The sequence below is a fragment of the Sylvia atricapilla genome, chromosome 8, assembly GCF_009819655.1.
Source record: "Sylvia atricapilla isolate bSylAtr1 chromosome 8, bSylAtr1.pri, whole genome shotgun sequence".
Lineage (NCBI taxonomy): Eukaryota > Metazoa > Chordata > Aves > Passeriformes > Sylviidae > Sylvia > Sylvia atricapilla.
This window is the reverse complement of record NC_089147.1, coordinates 16,558,979-16,576,129: the sequence shown is the minus strand read 5'-3', so window position 1 is coordinate 16,576,129 and position 17,151 is coordinate 16,558,979. Positions and strand designations below refer to the sequence as shown.

The 17,151-nt window shown below is 38.5% G+C and overlaps 1 protein-coding gene across 3 annotated transcripts in view; it reads right to left on the bottom strand.

Moving 5' to 3' along the window:
• PLCE1 (phospholipase C epsilon 1) overlaps positions 1–17,151 on the bottom strand; it is a 133,567-nt gene that overhangs the window by 3,072 nt on the left and 113,344 nt on the right. For all 3 annotated transcript variants that reach the window (XM_066323847.1, XM_066323846.1, XM_066323848.1), the window contains 13 exons: positions 16,137–16,244; positions 15,624–15,740; positions 15,383–15,541; positions 14,253–14,376; positions 12,012–12,136; positions 11,246–11,363; positions 6,857–6,988; positions 5,426–5,716; positions 4,487–4,650; positions 3,441–3,702; positions 2,669–2,787; positions 1,383–1,511; positions 432–641 (listed from right to left, as the gene is read on the bottom strand). In XM_066323847.1, the coding sequence (XP_066179944.1) occupies positions 432–641; positions 1,383–1,511; positions 2,669–2,787; positions 3,441–3,702; positions 4,487–4,650; positions 5,426–5,716; positions 6,857–6,988; positions 11,246–11,363; positions 12,012–12,136; positions 14,253–14,376; positions 15,383–15,541; positions 15,624–15,740; positions 16,137–16,244 (2,058 nt within the window). The remainder of the gene's footprint in view (positions 1–431; positions 642–1,382; positions 1,512–2,668; positions 2,788–3,440; positions 3,703–4,486; positions 4,651–5,425; positions 5,717–6,856; positions 6,989–11,245; positions 11,364–12,011; positions 12,137–14,252; positions 14,377–15,382; positions 15,542–15,623; positions 15,741–16,136; positions 16,245–17,151) is intronic.

Genomic DNA, 17,151 nt, shown 5'->3' with positions numbered 1-17,151 from the left:
TTAAAATTATTTCTAATTTTTCTAGACAGATGAGAAGTTCCTGCCATCTAAACTGATGGTGGTTTTCTGGAGTTCTGTTATCTATGATCCTTTGGTATTAAACTATTATCTTTATATTTATTTCCTATTATGACATAATCTAGATTTGCATTAAATTAGAACTATCACTCCAAACAGTCACTGAACTGGTGACTGAGCCATGATGAATAAACACCACACAGCTGATACTGGAGCTGAGGGAGGTCCAGTTGGTGTCACACAGGTGTATAAAGTCCAGTTGTGCTTCTCACTCAAGAGTTAAGTTTGTTTTAAAAAGCACACAGCTTTGACATTACTCACCAAGTAGTGAAACAAGCACCCTTTTGTTTTGTGGTCCCAATAGCTATTTTTAGCTACTTTTGTAAATAATAATTTATCTAAAACAGACTTACTTCCTCTCGAGTTTTAAAGATAATTCTTCCAACGTATCCTTCTTCTGGGAACCAACTGTTTAAAAGCTGCACTAGCCCTTCTTCAGGACCAATCACTCTCTGGAATGGTGGTTTTCTGCATTCACTCTTTTCTTTAGATATAAAACTTTTCTCTTCCATCAGAAAATAGTCTGCAGCACATGACTCGGTGCCTTTTACAGTAGCCAAGAGCTAAGACAGACAACACACAACAATTAGAATGCTAAATATAAACACTGCATAATTAGTAGTTATAAATGAGAATGAATAAGGAAGAATCAGTAACTATTCTGACAGTGCAGGCAGGATTTCTGATGTGCTATTTATTATTCACATATTTTACTCCAGGGTAATGTCCTGTTCTCTTTAGCCCAGCCAAGCAGTTCAACCATTCCAGACAAGGCAGTACTATTTCAGCTTATTTCGGTCCTTTTTGGCTGGCCAGAAAATTTATTCATAATCCCAGGACAGTACAGTCTTTTCCCACTGCTAGAATAACAATCCCTGCTGATTTAAGTGGTTTTTCTACTCATGAACTTAGCCCTCTAACTTTTACTCTCTGTCCTACGGTGCTTTCAGTTCAAAGAATTGTGCAGAAATGTTTTCCTTTGTTGTAAGGAGAACTCACTGCCCCCATCGACTAGAGAGGTTGTTTTTCTCATCTGCAGATGCCCAAATATTAAAATACTAATAGAGAGTATGTTCTAAGATTATAAACCCATTCTCTGAAGTCAAGAGTGGGAAAATTCCACAGATTATATCCTGTGTTTGCCGTGTAATTAATCCCACAGCAATGCATTTCTAACAGTACCCCTTGCTGTGACGAATGAACTACAACGACCCTGTGTGTGAGAAGCACAAGGAGACAGAGGTCCAGAAGGATGTTGTGTGGATTCTGGCAATGGAGAGTCTGCAGTTCAGCAGGAAGCTCACCTGATGGAGCAGCTGTGCAGCCGTGGTCCCTGCACTTACACTGAACACAGTGAAAGGCTCCGGGCCAGGAATTCCATGAACTGTCACTTTGTAGGTTACAGCAGCTTTCCTTTCTCCCAGGCTAAACAACTGCTCAGACAACATTCAACACGTTACTAGATGTTTTTACACAGGCATATTATTTCCAGGTTGCTTAAGAGAAACTGTACACACGAGTTTTAAGGACCTTGACAAAGCAAAGCTGTTCGGTTCATACATGGCTCTTCCTTACACTATGGATCAAGGCATCTAAAAAACCCCCAAAAGACCCTCCAAAAGCCTTTATCATGAAGCTGAAGAGCAAGAAGAAAAAGGAAGTTTTCCAGTGGGAATACGTAGACTACCACTGGACAAAAGGCCAACCTCCATCACTCATTTGCATTCTAGCTGAGCTCAGATATTTGGATTGAGCATACAGATTACTGGATGAAAAGCTATAGCTTTGTTTTAACCTCCAAATTATTTGTTCTTCCTTTCTACCCTAGTAATTCACCAAGATACAAGTCTGGCAGGCATTCACAGGAGATACTATCTGTAACATTTCTGCTGCATACACAGGAACTCTGAAGGTTTTATCTAACACTTCAGGAGTCAGCAAAATGATAAAATACATGTTTAAAGTTGCCAAAACAGAAGTAACCCAGGTAACCTAACAGTAAGGGCTTTTAAACAAAAATCACATCTATGCATGCAATTTTATATATCCAAATATCTGTATGTGTGTATATATATTTGTACATATACACATACAGATATGCACACACATATATAAATCTGTATGTATTAATGGAACTACAGAGTTCATCTTCTCTTGTAACAGAAATCAATTTTACTCTCAATATTTCAAAATTCTTGGCAATTTGCATATTCCTCTTTTATTTGGTCTCAAATGCTTTGCTTACAATTCATGCACAAAGGAATGCAAGAGGCTGCACTGAACCTGACTGCTCATCCACATTCCCCCAGTAAAGGAGCACTTTTTTTTTTCCATATCTAAATACAGCATAGGAGCCAGACTTTGAAAAGATTTACGTCCCCACAGTTTTATCCAGGTGGGATAACCTTACTTCCACCAAAGGAAAAAAAAAAACCAAAACCAAAAACAAAACCAAAAAAGTAGGCATCAAGGTATGTCCAGGTTTGAGGGCTAACATCTTGAACACTCTGACCCTATAAATCTTCATAACACAGTACTTATTAAACCAAGAATACAGGTAATTTATGCACACAAACAAAAATTAAATTACCATAGATGCCGGTAGAGTGTTTCCAGAGGGACTTTCTTCCATTCTCCGACTGTTTATGAACAAACTGGAAATTTCCAAAGTTTCATTGTGTAGGTTATGGAGCTGGACGTGTCTGTAGCCTAAAGAGGAAAAATCCTTCTGTAAATACTTTGCCACATCCTAGGACACGAGCCTCATAAACGGAAAACTCAAATTTGCTGTGTTTATAGCTACACTTTGCCACGCAGGTAAGATTTGAAGCACTCTAATAACACTGCATTAACACTCATACAACGATGTAACACAAATCCTGCTGCTGAGTGGCTCATAGAGCAAGCTGCCTTTGTTTTACCATAATATTCAATACAGTCATACATTAAATATCTAAATATCAGAACATAAATTCCCCTCTGCACAGTGATCAGCTGTTACAGCAGTTTCTTGAGTAAAGGACAAGGCACGAGTGAAACCATTCCAAGCTTCCTAAGGGAAGGGAAGTCCCCTGGTGAACATAGCCTCAGGAGCACCCACAGGACTGGAGCAGGTGTGTACCACATGTCCCTGCCTCCACTACAGCACAGGATCAGACTTTCTACAAGTCACTGGGGTGCTGCCAGCTCCCAGGGGGTCTTAGATCAGCATTATACTGCCAGGTCGTGGTGCGTTGTCTGGTATTTGCTCCCTGTCTCATCTAGAAAGATGCAATTGATTAAAAATTTCTCTCTGGAAGGATTCAGCCCAGGAACCTGCTGGACCATTTTGGCTTGGGGCACCATCATGAACTATACCATACCTCTCTTCAGCGCCTTCAGGGGAATGATTCTCTGCGCTGTTACAGCGGAGCTGTTATTTTCCACCACCGCGAACCGGAGGAAGACCAAGTCCTCGAAGTGAACGCGGAAAAGGAACTGCTCGTTCCACATGGGGTTGAGAGTGTTGCGGTGGATGGGCTTGGTGCGGAAGTGGCAGCTGTCCAGGGGCATCCCCAGCACGTCGAGCTCGATGCAGGGGCTGCCCGTGCTATTGCTGGGGCAAACGTTCTGGCCGGAGACGATCTGCAGCCAGGGAGTACGGCCAACAATTAGTGGAGTAATCCCTATGCTGCCGTAATCCTGAGCTGAATACTGCTCAGCACACCCCTAAGCACAGTTTGGTAACATACACTATACAACTGTTCAAGGCATTTGAACATTAATCCAGAAAGAATGTACCAGTAATGTAGTCAGAAAGGACTACGTTTTCTCCATTACTCTGGGGTGATGGCACTGAGCTCTGGCTTGCTTTGGCATACACAACACAAGAATTAAGTGTGCAATTACCACAGCTGGGAGAATTCTGATTCTTATGAATCTCACTTTTCTGACACATTTCCTGGAAAGGACTAGTTTCTGAGAGTACATTTTTTTGGCCACAAATCCATTAGTTATATATCTTGTTATGTAACTTACAAAAAAATATTTTTTCGAGATTCAGTAGAGCTTTTCATAATGGCTTTTTGTGCAGCTTTTTAAGTGCTCACAAATGTGTAAAACATCAAGGCACATGTGTAATTTTACGCAGTTCCATAGTCCCAAGGAAAATGCTTTCAGGACTGAGTTTCAACAAATACTCTGAAGGAAACAGGGGAAGTAACTATGGATACAAATCAGCCAATACAATAAAATAAAGACAAATCTTTGTTCCTTTCCTCTCCGATTTCTGTTAGTTAGGCCAGCCTTTGGAAACAACATTTAAAGATTCAATCTTTTCATTTAGAAGCATGACTGTAATGCTGGTTAAAGACTGTAGCTGCACATTGTCTTCTTCTGTCTATATGAAATTCCCTTTTCATGTACTTACTGTTAAAGAATATATAGCTGGCTCCTTATTATCAAGGTCTCTTTCCAATGGACAAAACTGCTGGTACATTGAACAGTTTTTATCCCACAGAACCGGAGGTTTCAAAACGTATCCACAGCCACCGTTAGCCTCAAACATTGCTGCATTGAGTTGCAGAGGAAGATCTGCGAAATTAAGGCAGCCAAAACTGACAGAGAGCAATGGTACAATGGAAAAACTGTAACAGTGAAGACAAAGTCATGTTTGAAGTACCTTTTTAAAAACCATTTTAGTTGTGTACTATTCCTGATTTTCAGAACTAGCTGTGATTTATGTACCCAATCTATCCAGCAATTACACAAAACTCTAAGAACAGTTCATTCTTTTCCTTTCCATTGTCTTTATTGAACTGTAGGCTTGTCTACACCAGTTCTCTGAGAAGTTTCCAGGAATGTGTCCTGAACTGCAGAATGAAAGAGCATTGTTGATGACCTAATGGGTTCCCTGTCAAAAATATGAAGGAACGCAAGATAGGATAGCAAATATTCCAAAAATGTTTGGATCAATCAACATTAAACCAGCATCCAAGGCAGCACTAAGTGAAAAATAGTTCAGTATCTTTTTATGCTTGAAATTATCAGAAAGGGACAACAATTACTCGAACTGGGAGAAAAAACCAACCTTCAGCAATAAAATAAATATAAAAATGGAAGTGTTGCCGTCCAGGCACTTCTGGATTATCAGGGGACCTGGTGCATAGGCATAAATCTCCTGGACTCTAAGGTCACTCCTCTCAAGGACCAGACTGTTGTGGTATAAACCTGCTTGTGCTAGGGTGTAGATACAGGAAGGTCCTCTCAGGAGAGCAGGGAAACACAAACACGGAAAAATACACATTCACGACTTACACCCTTCTATCACATTTCCAACATATTAAAACCTGGGTTTGTGTGGCCTTACCGTCTGTCTGGTAGTTCAGGGCCACGAGCTGCACCCCGTGGAGCCAGAAGATGAGGGGGTGGGGGTTGGAGGAGTCGATGCGCGTGGCAGCGGGGTAGGTCCTCAGGAGCTGGCAGGTGGTGTGCTGGATCAGCTTCTGGGAATAGCGCCTGCAGAGCCGCTTGGCAGCGTTCTCGTTCAGGGACGAGATGTGGTAGCACTTGGGCGTCCTGATGATGGCGCTGAGGGAAGCTGGAGAGTTGTAAGGAGAGCAAGGATCTTCCCAGGTCTGCCGCATCGCATCAAAAGGACCTGGAAAACAAACAGGGCCCTCAAGGTACAGCTGCGGGTCTAGAGACTCCAAAAATTCAGTGTTTTCTAGAGGAGTATGTCTTGTGTGCTTTGGTCATGGTAGAAAAACATTATCCTGGAAAATGACACTACTCAGGGCAAGTGTCACAGTCCTTCTCACACAGTAAGAGGAAACACAAGTCCTTCTCATACATGAGAGGAAACACAACATCCAAGTGTTGAAATAATGCCATGATTAGGTGTGCTAACAACCACTTTCATAAATAAATACCTAATTGGCATTTGCCTGAATAAAATAAAGGAAAAAATCCCTTTCTTCTCATTTATACATTTTCCATGAGGAAGAGAGGCAAGACTGAAAGCCATCAGCTAACTTTCCAAACAGACAGTCCACAGAGGCTGCAAAAGTTGGGAGAAAAAGGCAGCAAAATGCTTATGTGCTTTAGAGTCGGGCACCACACTTCTTCTCTTTTAGGACAATGACCTCTAGAAGGAAATCTCTCCTGTCTGCTGCAGTCATGCCCTTGGGCTGCAAGGAATACAACTGTCCCTGAGCCAGGAAATGAGTTCAAAATATCTGTTTATGGCAATCACTTGAAAGGCAGGGGTTCTGGGTCTTATTTCTGCTGCAGGATTTTTCCTGTGCTTTCTTTGTATTTTTTTACATCTGTTCATAGACAGACTCCCAATTTCCATGTTCACAAACTGAATCACCTGCAGAGTCTTAATTTGCACAATTACATGTTTAGACTTGGCTGAATTTTAGGCTGCTAAGTTCTATTTCAGACAGTAAAAATTCTTTCCTAGACCAGCCCAACAGTCCTGGCTTTCATTTGTACTTCGAAAATATTCACTTATATCTTAAAAATATACACTTCAAGATACTTAAAATGTACATTAGCTGTGAATTGTTTATGAATTAGGGTAATCATATTTCTGATCAAGTAATCCTAATATTCCACACTCACGACTTTAGTTGTGACAATGGTACTGCAATAGCTGCTGTGCTAACAAAAAACCATTCCAAAGTTTAACGGTTTACACATTGCAAAGTATTTGATCTTTAACAACTTGGTCTGGTACATGTGTTGGATTACAGTGGCATTCCACGTGACTGGTGAAAGAAGATGCTAACTTTACCTTTTCCAGATGTTTTGGCAAGAGCAGCTGACTCCCCAGGGCTCAGCCTGCCAGGATTGTTGCCAAAAATGGACTTCCTGCTTTTTCTTTCTTTTCCTCTGCTACAGCCAGATGGGTTTAGAGTTGACAAGCCTGTTCCCATAAACGTAAAATAAATGAGCCAAAAAACATGACCAAGAGGGCATGACATTTTCCACCATATTTTACATTATTTTTGAAGGCATGAATACTTCTGTAATATAGCACACAGGACAAGCAGTGTATTTTTCTCTACAATTTAACTTAAACATCTTTACATATATACACACTTTTATATATGTATACATCATGTATGGTTTTATATATAATACATATATGTATGCATTTATAAAATGTATATAGAAACCCATATGAAACAATACAATATAGAAGTTCTCTCTCTACAATGTAACTTTTCTCCACTTTACTTTTTGGCTTGAGGAAGGTAGAGGTTTTCTTTCAAATTACTAAATGGTCCGAATTGATACTAAAATCTGGTACTACAAAGCAACAGCTCCAATGTATTCATACTAGAAATAATTAAAAAAAAATATTTTCTACAGAAGCAATAAATCTGTACAGTAGAGAATATAATGAAATTCATCTAGGTTTTGATACCTATGTAATTATATAAATGCAAGATTATGATTTAAACATATAATATAACATAACATAATAATATGTCCAAATGCTGTCAGTTAAACACTTTAACTTCAAAATGTTTTCAGAATCATCTTCTTCTGTTTATTTGTATTTCATTGTTGGGAAATAGAGTTAGGTGTGCAAAATCCATTACTTATTTAATGGCCAATATGTACTAGGAATTGAGCTGGAAAGCTCTAGTACAGCTTTTATTCAAACTTGTGCATTCTAGAAACATAATCATTAAAATCATGACCTGAATCCTGGTGAAGTAAACAGACTTAATCCCACTTAAGGTGGGATTTCTGTTTGCTCGGAGAGAGCACACAGCAGATCAAAATTATAATGCACAATAATTATTGTGACACTCACAGCAGTGAGATGTGGGATGATCTCAGAGACCTAAGATCTATTTGTGATACAGAATGTAACAAGGCAAATACACTGTTGTATGCCTAACTGTGACTCCTAAAATGTACCATATTAATTCACATCAATTCACACCTGCCTAAAGACAGGTCTGGATTTAATACCAATATTTTAAATATAAATGCAAATCACGAAGAGGATACATTGGCATTTTTCTGATTGAAGTCTGCCCACAGCTGCAAATTTTCAACTCTCAATCTTTATGGTATATGACATGTACTTACTAAAATTATGCACAGAGTTTCAATGGAACTGCTTGGGTTAGTAAAATTCAGAATATACATAAATGCTTTCCACACTGAAGATGTATTGCTTCTTTGGACCAAAGCATACACATAAACCACAGAAGATGGTAGAAAATGGGATAAGGAATATTAATTGACTAGAAGAACGAGGAGTTATGCACTGCGTGCTTCCAACACTATTTAAACCCAGTTTTCAATGGATCAAATGGATTTGGCAAGTAAGATTCAGGTTTCAAAATCCTGTTGTGGAGACAGTCGCTGAGGAAACAAACTAACCTCGTAAATCACCAGAGAGTGCAGTGCAGAGCCCCAGGGCTGACTGAACCCACCGTGATGGCCACAGGGTACACTGCAGCTGGGAATTTCCCTTCAGTCTTTCCCATGCTTTGCATGCTACACATCTCTTCCTACAGACAACCTCCATTTTCCACTCCAATTTAAACTTGACTTTAAAATACTTTAAAACTTGATTTTAAAATTTTGCCAATTTATAGCATCATCCATTTGCAAAGTAACAGAGGTTGACAAGGATATGGAATTCACCTTGTCCAACTCTCTGGTCAAAGGAGGACCAGCTTAGATCCCACCATACTGCAAATAAATCCCATTGTACTACCACAGTGTCAGAGTGAATGTTTTGTGTTTCCCTGCAACCCCTGCTCTTTGAGTTACAGAATTTAGTGCTTATCTCATGTGTTAGATATAAGCACATTGCTTTACTGCTTCTAGACTTAATCCAGAGGATTGCAAGCTTCCCTGCCTGTCTCTTTCTCACCATACAAACAAAACAGGTTAAACTGTAATTGCCACCTTCTCACCATGTGTTTCAGATTAACAGAAAGTCAGATTAACAGATTAACAGAAAGTCAGCAGGTTTGCAGACCTTAAAAGAGAATTTATAGTATTTTTATATGTAGGGTGCCCCTGTTTATGTTCACTTTAATTTCTTGGAAAGTGATACCATAGGGGCAGAATATCTGATATGATGGAGACAGTGACCAGATTTCATGCTGGTGAGCTCAGGTGACTCTCTGCTCCCTCCACTTGATTGTGCAAATCCTGCTTCTATGTACTCAGTTTCTCTACTCATTGTGTAAGGATCTCAGCACCAAGGTGATGAGCCATGTGCCAGGAGCAGTGCTCAGGGGTGCTCCACTGCCCTCAGCCTGGGTGACCTCAGAGAACAGACCTTCAGCTTCTCAGACAATAGTGGAATGATATTCAACGCACTGAAATTCAAGTTCAGCAAGAACTGTAAAGTCAAAGAGCACAGAAACAACAAGAGCCATGGTGGGTTCCTTGTTACCAGAGGTTTTATAAACAACAAATGCTGTTTTCTCCACATGATAAATTCTGTTTTGACCAGGGAACATTTAGGGAAGTCTGTGTTACCCAGTAGGTTAGGGTAAGTGAACATTATGGTCTTGTGCTTTTTTATAGCCACAAACCAGTGATTAACATTCAGGGATGCAGGCAAGTGTAAACACAGAAGAAAAATATATCAAGACAGGAGAAATAAAGTATTTACACCATTGATCAGACACTGACATGAATTCTACTCTCCCTGTTTCCAAAACTCTTGCATTTTCTGAGTTGCTTAGGAACACAGGCCCTAGAGCTACATAGTCATGGATCTAGCAGTTCCCATCATGGATGGGCAGTACTGGGGTAGGGCACTGCACCACGTCTGTGCCCTGTGGGGGTGCAGAGCAATCCGAGCAGTGGCATGGTGGCCATGGAAGCCCACATTACCTCAGAGAAGGCAGTATATGTCTCAAAGAAGACAAAGTTTGTTGGAAAGTAATTTCTACAGCTTTATGTGTTCATCTGTGAAAAGAGATAATTCTCTTAATTGTTCTATTCATGGTCCCTTTAAAGCAAGAGGAAGAAATCTGAGAAGGAAAGCAGTTATTTCTTTAATAACCAGTATTACATTAAAAATTAAGTATTTTTAATTTTTTCTTAGAACATCAGAATTTTTTAATGTGTCAAAATGCCTGAAACAACCCAAACTATCCCCGTTTAATCTTTAATATGTTTCTTTAAAAGAAAATATTTTACTTGAAAGATATCTCGTTGCGTATTTCATTAAAAAGAGTATCAGATTTGAATTTTTAGAAGTCATTATTTTTACAAGTGACACCTACAATTTTTAAAGTTATAAAAGATTATAAAAGAATGTCTGTCCATTTTTCAGTATGTTTATCTTGCCTATTTGACACTATTTTATGTTTGGTTAGCTTTTCTAATCTGATTATAGTTCTGTTTGTCTAAGATCATGATTTGGCAGAATTGCTAACTTTTCCACAGAGAGACATTCCACTAAAGAGCAGATTTTTCATTCAAAACATTAAACATATCAATAAACAATTAATTCTCAATTTAAAAGTATTTATGTACACAGGATGAGTCAAAATATACTCAACCTCACAATTCAGTACTGTACAAATGCCTATCAGTGACCTCTTCAGTTACTCCCTCACATTTTCTCTGCAAAAGTTATTCTTCCTACTGTACAGATTTTCCTATTTCCATAACTGCTTCCATGACGACTGAGTGAGAGTGTGCAAGCAGCTGCACTCATCCACCCCATGAAAAGGTGCTTTACCCCTGCAAATGGCTCCTCTCCTGTCCTCTTGGGAAAGAACAGAAAATGCAGCTGTCGGCAAAGGTGAAACACACTAAACAGAGGTCACCTAAAGAAATGTGACACACTCTACCTTCAAGAAGATTTTCCTTCTTAATTCAGTAGGTCCTTACATGGAAACTCAGAGCTCTTAAGATAAAGCTTTCTGTCATCTGGCATTTGGCAGTGAAGCAGTTGTCTAAGTTGTGAAGACTGGCAAATTTCACTTTTGTAAACATTTTAATATGACAAACAGTATGTATTCACATAATTTATGGACACTACTTCTCAGCCAGGAGCTGCTATTATGAAGACTACCAAATAATGAAGAATGAACCTCCACGACAACTTCAAACTAATTCAAAACATAAACATAATGTCTCCAGGAATTAGAAAGCTTAAAGCACTAAAACAGGGCAGTGTACTTACCCGGGAACTTTACAGCTTGACAGTAAATGACAAGATCTGATAGCTCTGGGGCTATTTGTCTGCTTTCCTTCTTATTTTGTGGAAGATAGAATTCTTCACCCAGCTCCATGTCATAAACCTGAGTGACAACACCAAGAACATTTAATAATAGTTTTGGTGAATGTGGAAGAACTCCTGCATATCTTACTTATGTCTTTGAAATATTTTCACTCTTTCTTCCTGTATGGTTTCTGTTCTCACCTACCAAATCTCCCTCCTGTGTGCACATTTCTGATCAATACCTGTTACTGATTCTGCAGTAGTGTGTAAATGCCTTATTCAGAGTCAGTTCTACAAACATTTAGACAAAACACATCCATGTTGAGAAGAATCTACAACACACTAAACAGCAATACACTGCTTCCTTTTTCAGATGATTTAACAAGAGGTGCTGTGATTATTTGATATCATACTGCAGTATTTTAAACTTATTTTGAAACACAAAGATGCTGAAGATTCAGATGAAATCTTCAGTTCTATCAATATTAATTTTCAGCCAAGCAGCCTATATATACTAAAACCTTTGAGGACTTTCCTTGAACAGTATGTTGAGCATTTGTTCTACTTAGGCTATTTTCTCTGGTGTCCTTCCATGCTTTCTACTGTTTCTCTTCATTAAAGTGCATTTGCTATCTGACATCTCAGTTACCCAAACTCTCCAAATCCTTTTGAATCTGGTTATATATCAAAGTGCAGCAGAGAAGAAAGTGGGAAAAAGCAGAACTACCTTTCCTTTATTATTGTAAGTAGCACAATCAGCCTTCTTTAGTCGTTTGGCAGTCTCTTCATTATATTCAAATTGCAGTTTATCACTTGATAATTTATTCTCAGGTCGGTCTTCAAGAATATTATCTAAAAATTAATGTGATTTTAATAAACATAAAGCCAAACAATTTCAACTAAAAATTTAATTTGAATTAACAATATTTGTGGACAGTGCTGTGAATCTTACATGAATAATCAGATGCTAAAATAACGCATTTACTGGTCAAAGCATCATCCTCTAGTTGCAACTTCCTATTAAAAAATTTAAAGCTTGGGTTTAGTTAAGACATTGACCTTTCTTTAAAGCCCATTCTTTTGTGCTCAGAAGACCTTTAAAATCAAACTATTTAATGAATTAAGTTTGCCATCTGAAAACAACTGATATTCCTGAATGACAAAAAAATGCCATAGTTAACCCCAACAAATATGTACACATTTTGTACAGCGACTTTTGGCTTTCCTCTCTGTACTCTGACCACGCACAGTATTTTTTACATCTATAGAAATACCTTTGTAAAGCTATGTAGTTTTCAGAGAATAGTATGCCTAATAATGATGTGGTCTTTCTGGACCAAGATATTGCAGTTGTCACAAAAGGAATGGTTTCAATTTATTCCTGATGCTTTGACCATATTCTTTTTATGCATAAGAAGTGTCACACATGCAGGCTTCTAATAGTTCCTGACTATTAGAATTAACAATTAGTTAACAATGCCATACAAGAATATCTGCTTTCATTTATATACGAAGTAGAAACTATATATTCACACTGTCACATTGAACAGGCTGAAGATGCAGTGCTGATTTTCATGCAGTTAAAATGCTCAACCAAGTGGCTTTTACCTTCCTGGCTGTTAGGAGCAGGAGAAGCATTAAGGACATCGGCTACAGGGAAATGAGTCAGAGAGGGAATAAGAGTAAAGGGAATTAAGATTTAGAGCCAGAGAAATGAAAAGTAAGTGTCAGTTGTAAAACTACTAGCCTTACGCAAAAAAATGTATTGGTAAGAAGAATAAAACTGAATCTCTTTTAGAAAGTTTACAGACCATTATTTAGATTAGTTTTCACAAAATATTAACATAATTAAAAACTTTAAAGAATAATCATTGTAATGAAGTAGCAAACCATGCTGCAGATTCCTTCATATATTGGAAGGTTTGAATGTTTCTTGCTAGCTTCAGATTTCTCAAATCTTCTCTTAACTAGAACAGTGCTCAAAAGTCACTTATTGCAATCAGTTTTCAAAATTTTCTTGGCAAGTCTGTTAGCAAAGATTTGAGTTTTCACAGCAATTTTCATCTACACCATCTCCACCCTTTTCCTCACAAAGAGTATGCTCAAGTAGCCAGCTAGGCCAACTTTCAAGCAAAACAAAACTGAAGGCAGCATTGATATCAAACTCATAAATAGCATTGCTATCCCACAAGTAGTGTCAAGTCTTGAATTGCAGTCATTCTTTTTTAAATCACTAAACTCAGAAGCAAGTAATGTAAGCAAGAGACCACCTGGAAAGAAGTCCTGTGCTTCAGGACATGCTTGAGCCTTACATCTCCTCTGAACATGGCACCTGGAACCTAAAGGGCTCCTTACTAGAATTACAGGTGCAGCACGTGAAGTACCTCAGGGTTCACTCAGGAGAACATCCCCAGCTCTGTCAGACCAGCTGTCCACCTAGCCCAGTATTCTCTTTCTAACAGTGGCAACAGAGCAACCAGCCACTAATCATCACCCTAACAACCACAATCACTGAATAATAGGGATGATATCGGACCAAATACTGCTACCTATAACATTTGCTTATAAATCTGTCAGTGAATTTGTCCAATCCTTTTTTTTTAAATATGCTGATGCCATTTGGCTTTACAATTTTCCATGGCAGCACATTCCAGAAGTTTACTACCAGCTGCACAAACAAATATTTAAACTGTTTAAGACTGATCTTCCACTTGTTTTACTGAGCACCTCCTAGATCTAACAAGTGACATCCTCTGCTTCCCTTAATCCACCACTTCATGACTTAGTAAACCTGCTTCCAATTCACCCCTCAGTCCTCTTCTCTACCAGCTGAAGAATTTCAGCCTTTTCAGGGTTGTGCAAGGACACTGCCTACCCAGCTCATTCCTGAACTAGAATATTCACATCTTATTACTACAGTTCTAACAAAAGCACTGTAACAAACAAACAAACAAATAAATATAGTTACCATCAGAGAGAGATTCATAGTCATAGTCATATTCATCCTCTTCGTCCTCTTCCTCTTCATTGGTAGCTGTGGGGTTGCTAGCACCATTGCTAGCCTGTGCTTGCAAATGTGCCAGCTGGTGAGCCTACAACAACAGAAACACTACTTTATCGCTAAGTACTTTTAAAAAGAAGGAGAGTTTTCAGCACTTGTTTGCATCTTGTTTTGTTTATATGAAAGCACTGAATACATTAAGTGAGAAATAAGTAAGGTTGTTAAGATCAAGCTAAAATACCACTTCAGTGATTTGAATATAAAGAAAACTTGTACTGCAAGAAAAACTGTAAGATATGAAACCTAATTAATTATGGGAAAATGTACAAGTTGCACATTATTCAAGACTGCCTTTTTTCGGTCTGAGATATGCTGTTTGAGAAACAGTTACATACTTTTTCATAAGATGGAGAATATCCATTTACGGGTATGATCAGTGTGATTTACTCATCTGATAACAAGAATTTAGGTCCGATGCAATTGTGCTTACATTTTGGGTAATGGCAATTAGTTTTCAAGGATTCAATCAAACCACTGACTAACCACAGACATTATTAGACTGAAGCTACTTGAGATGTGGCCCTAATTTTTAGAAATCAAAAAAATTCTCACATGGGAGACTACTTGACTACTTGAGTAGCAGACTCCCCAACAAAGAGTCAATAAAAACTCAAGTATTTGTCTGGCTTGAATTTGAAAAAAGAAACAAGCAGAACTCTACCAAAAATTACTACATATTGTAAATATACACACATACTCAATGCATATCTTCTCAGTAAACATGAAGAGTAGATGTTATAGCCTCAGAGAAAAAGATTCATTTACGTTTGTCACACAGGGCATGCGGTGTTAATCACAATATTATGAAATTTTATACAACTAATAAACACTAAAATTTAGTTAAGCTGTAGCTGTAATTTATTGTATGTGTTGTCTACTTATTCGAAAGCACTGCAATCCACTGTGAGTTTTCCCAAACATGAATGTGCATTAGATTATTCTGCTGTACATATGGGATTAGCAAAAACTTCAAACACAAATTAACTATTTCTAGCAAGAGCTGGATCTTACTGCTTGCAGTTAAAGAAGGACTTTACCTTTTGTTTCAATATATCCACTGGTGTTTGATGGGCTTTCAGCTTCTTGTTTTTAAGCAGGATTTTTCTTCTCAATTGGCCAGGGGAAGGCAGCATGGGATCATCAGAAAAGTCACTCTCAAATAAAAACTTCGTCACCAACTTATCTCCAAATACACTCTGAAATATCATGAACAGGTGATGCATTATGGAAAACCGCACGGCAGGTGCTCGGAGTACTTGCCCTCAGCTGATGGCCTACCTTGAAGATGTCAGCCATCTTGCGCTGCTGGGGCAGCGAGCAGTGGTTCTCGATGGAGATGATGACCGGCATGTCCGAGGTGATGAACGCGTTGCGATCGATGGCTTCGACCACCTCCTGCGGGACAGAGACAGGGGCTGGAAGAACATGGGAGCACCCTGCAGCCTTCAGTTAACCTACTCTGAGCTGACAGGGGAGACAACTGCTTTCCTCCGTAAGAAGGAAGAGGCCACAGCGTGCTTTCTAAGCAAGAGGGCATTTTGGTACAACGCAAATGGTAACACCTACTTTTGTTATTTATGTAACAACAAAATGACAGAAAGTTACACTACATATACTACAAAAACTAATTTGAAAGCATATTTACCACTGAGAATTTAATGTCTGACATAATCTATAGTTTGTATTCTATTAGAATTTGTGTATTTCTACTAGGCCATTATTTTTTCCCTTTGTTACAGAAAAAGTAACTTCTCTCTTTTTTTTTGTTGCCACATGCAATTACCAGCATACCTTAAAAGAGATCTTTGTAGTAAGAGTGTGCCCATGATAAATGATAGGCATCCCATCATCACCATCCCAGCAGTCCAATTCTACACTTCTGCAGCCTTGTAAAAGAACCTACAATGCAATTCAGTGGAACAGTGTAAGCACAGCTAAGCCATAGTATCATGCCATCAAAGCAGAGGGCAGACATTGCAGAGCTGAATGAAAGCCCAGTGATTCAGCAATATTGCTGCAAAGGGCAATCTCTGTGAAGTAAACAGCCCACAGACAGTACAGTCTTCAACTAACTGCAATTCCTTTTTTCCCATTGAAAAAGAATGGGAAAAATTAAGCAAAGCACATATATTCTTGGGAGAATTACCATAAAGCTTTGAGATTCATGGAATCTGTTTGCAGAAGGTGGTTCTTACTGTATAGCTTAATTTTCTGAGAAAAAGATTCCCATATTTCTACCTGCAAAAACAGCTATAAAGCAACATGGCAATTTATTTCAGGTTGCTCCTGTGACAGCTTATGGGGAAAGCACCTGAAGTTTGTTTGCTGGGTTTAAAAATTATTGTTGGTTGTATAAATAAAAGATGGTCTGTAAATGAAATCTTAAGAAACTTCTATGAATAGAGTTAAAATGGAAATGTGCCAGGCCATCTTGATCAAATGTTAAGCTAATTTACAGTAATCAATTAATTCATCAATGTTTTAATTATTCATTTATTTATTTTAGAAAGCCATCACTAGAAAAACCAACGAAGGAAGCAGAGGAAGGATGAAGGAAGAGATGAGCTAACCCATCTTCTGGTAGCTCAGCTTATTATAGCTATCAGTATTTATTATGCCTGTCATCTATACAATTTAATATTTTACTGAATAGAAAGAGATCAACAATCAAAACCCTTTCCAGCAAAACCATTCATGAACAAAGAAAAAATTACATCTGCTCAAAACCTGAATGATTTGATTTCAGACAGTTGTGTCCATGGCTGGCACTCCAGCTATGTGAGAGCCAGACACAGTGTGACAGCCA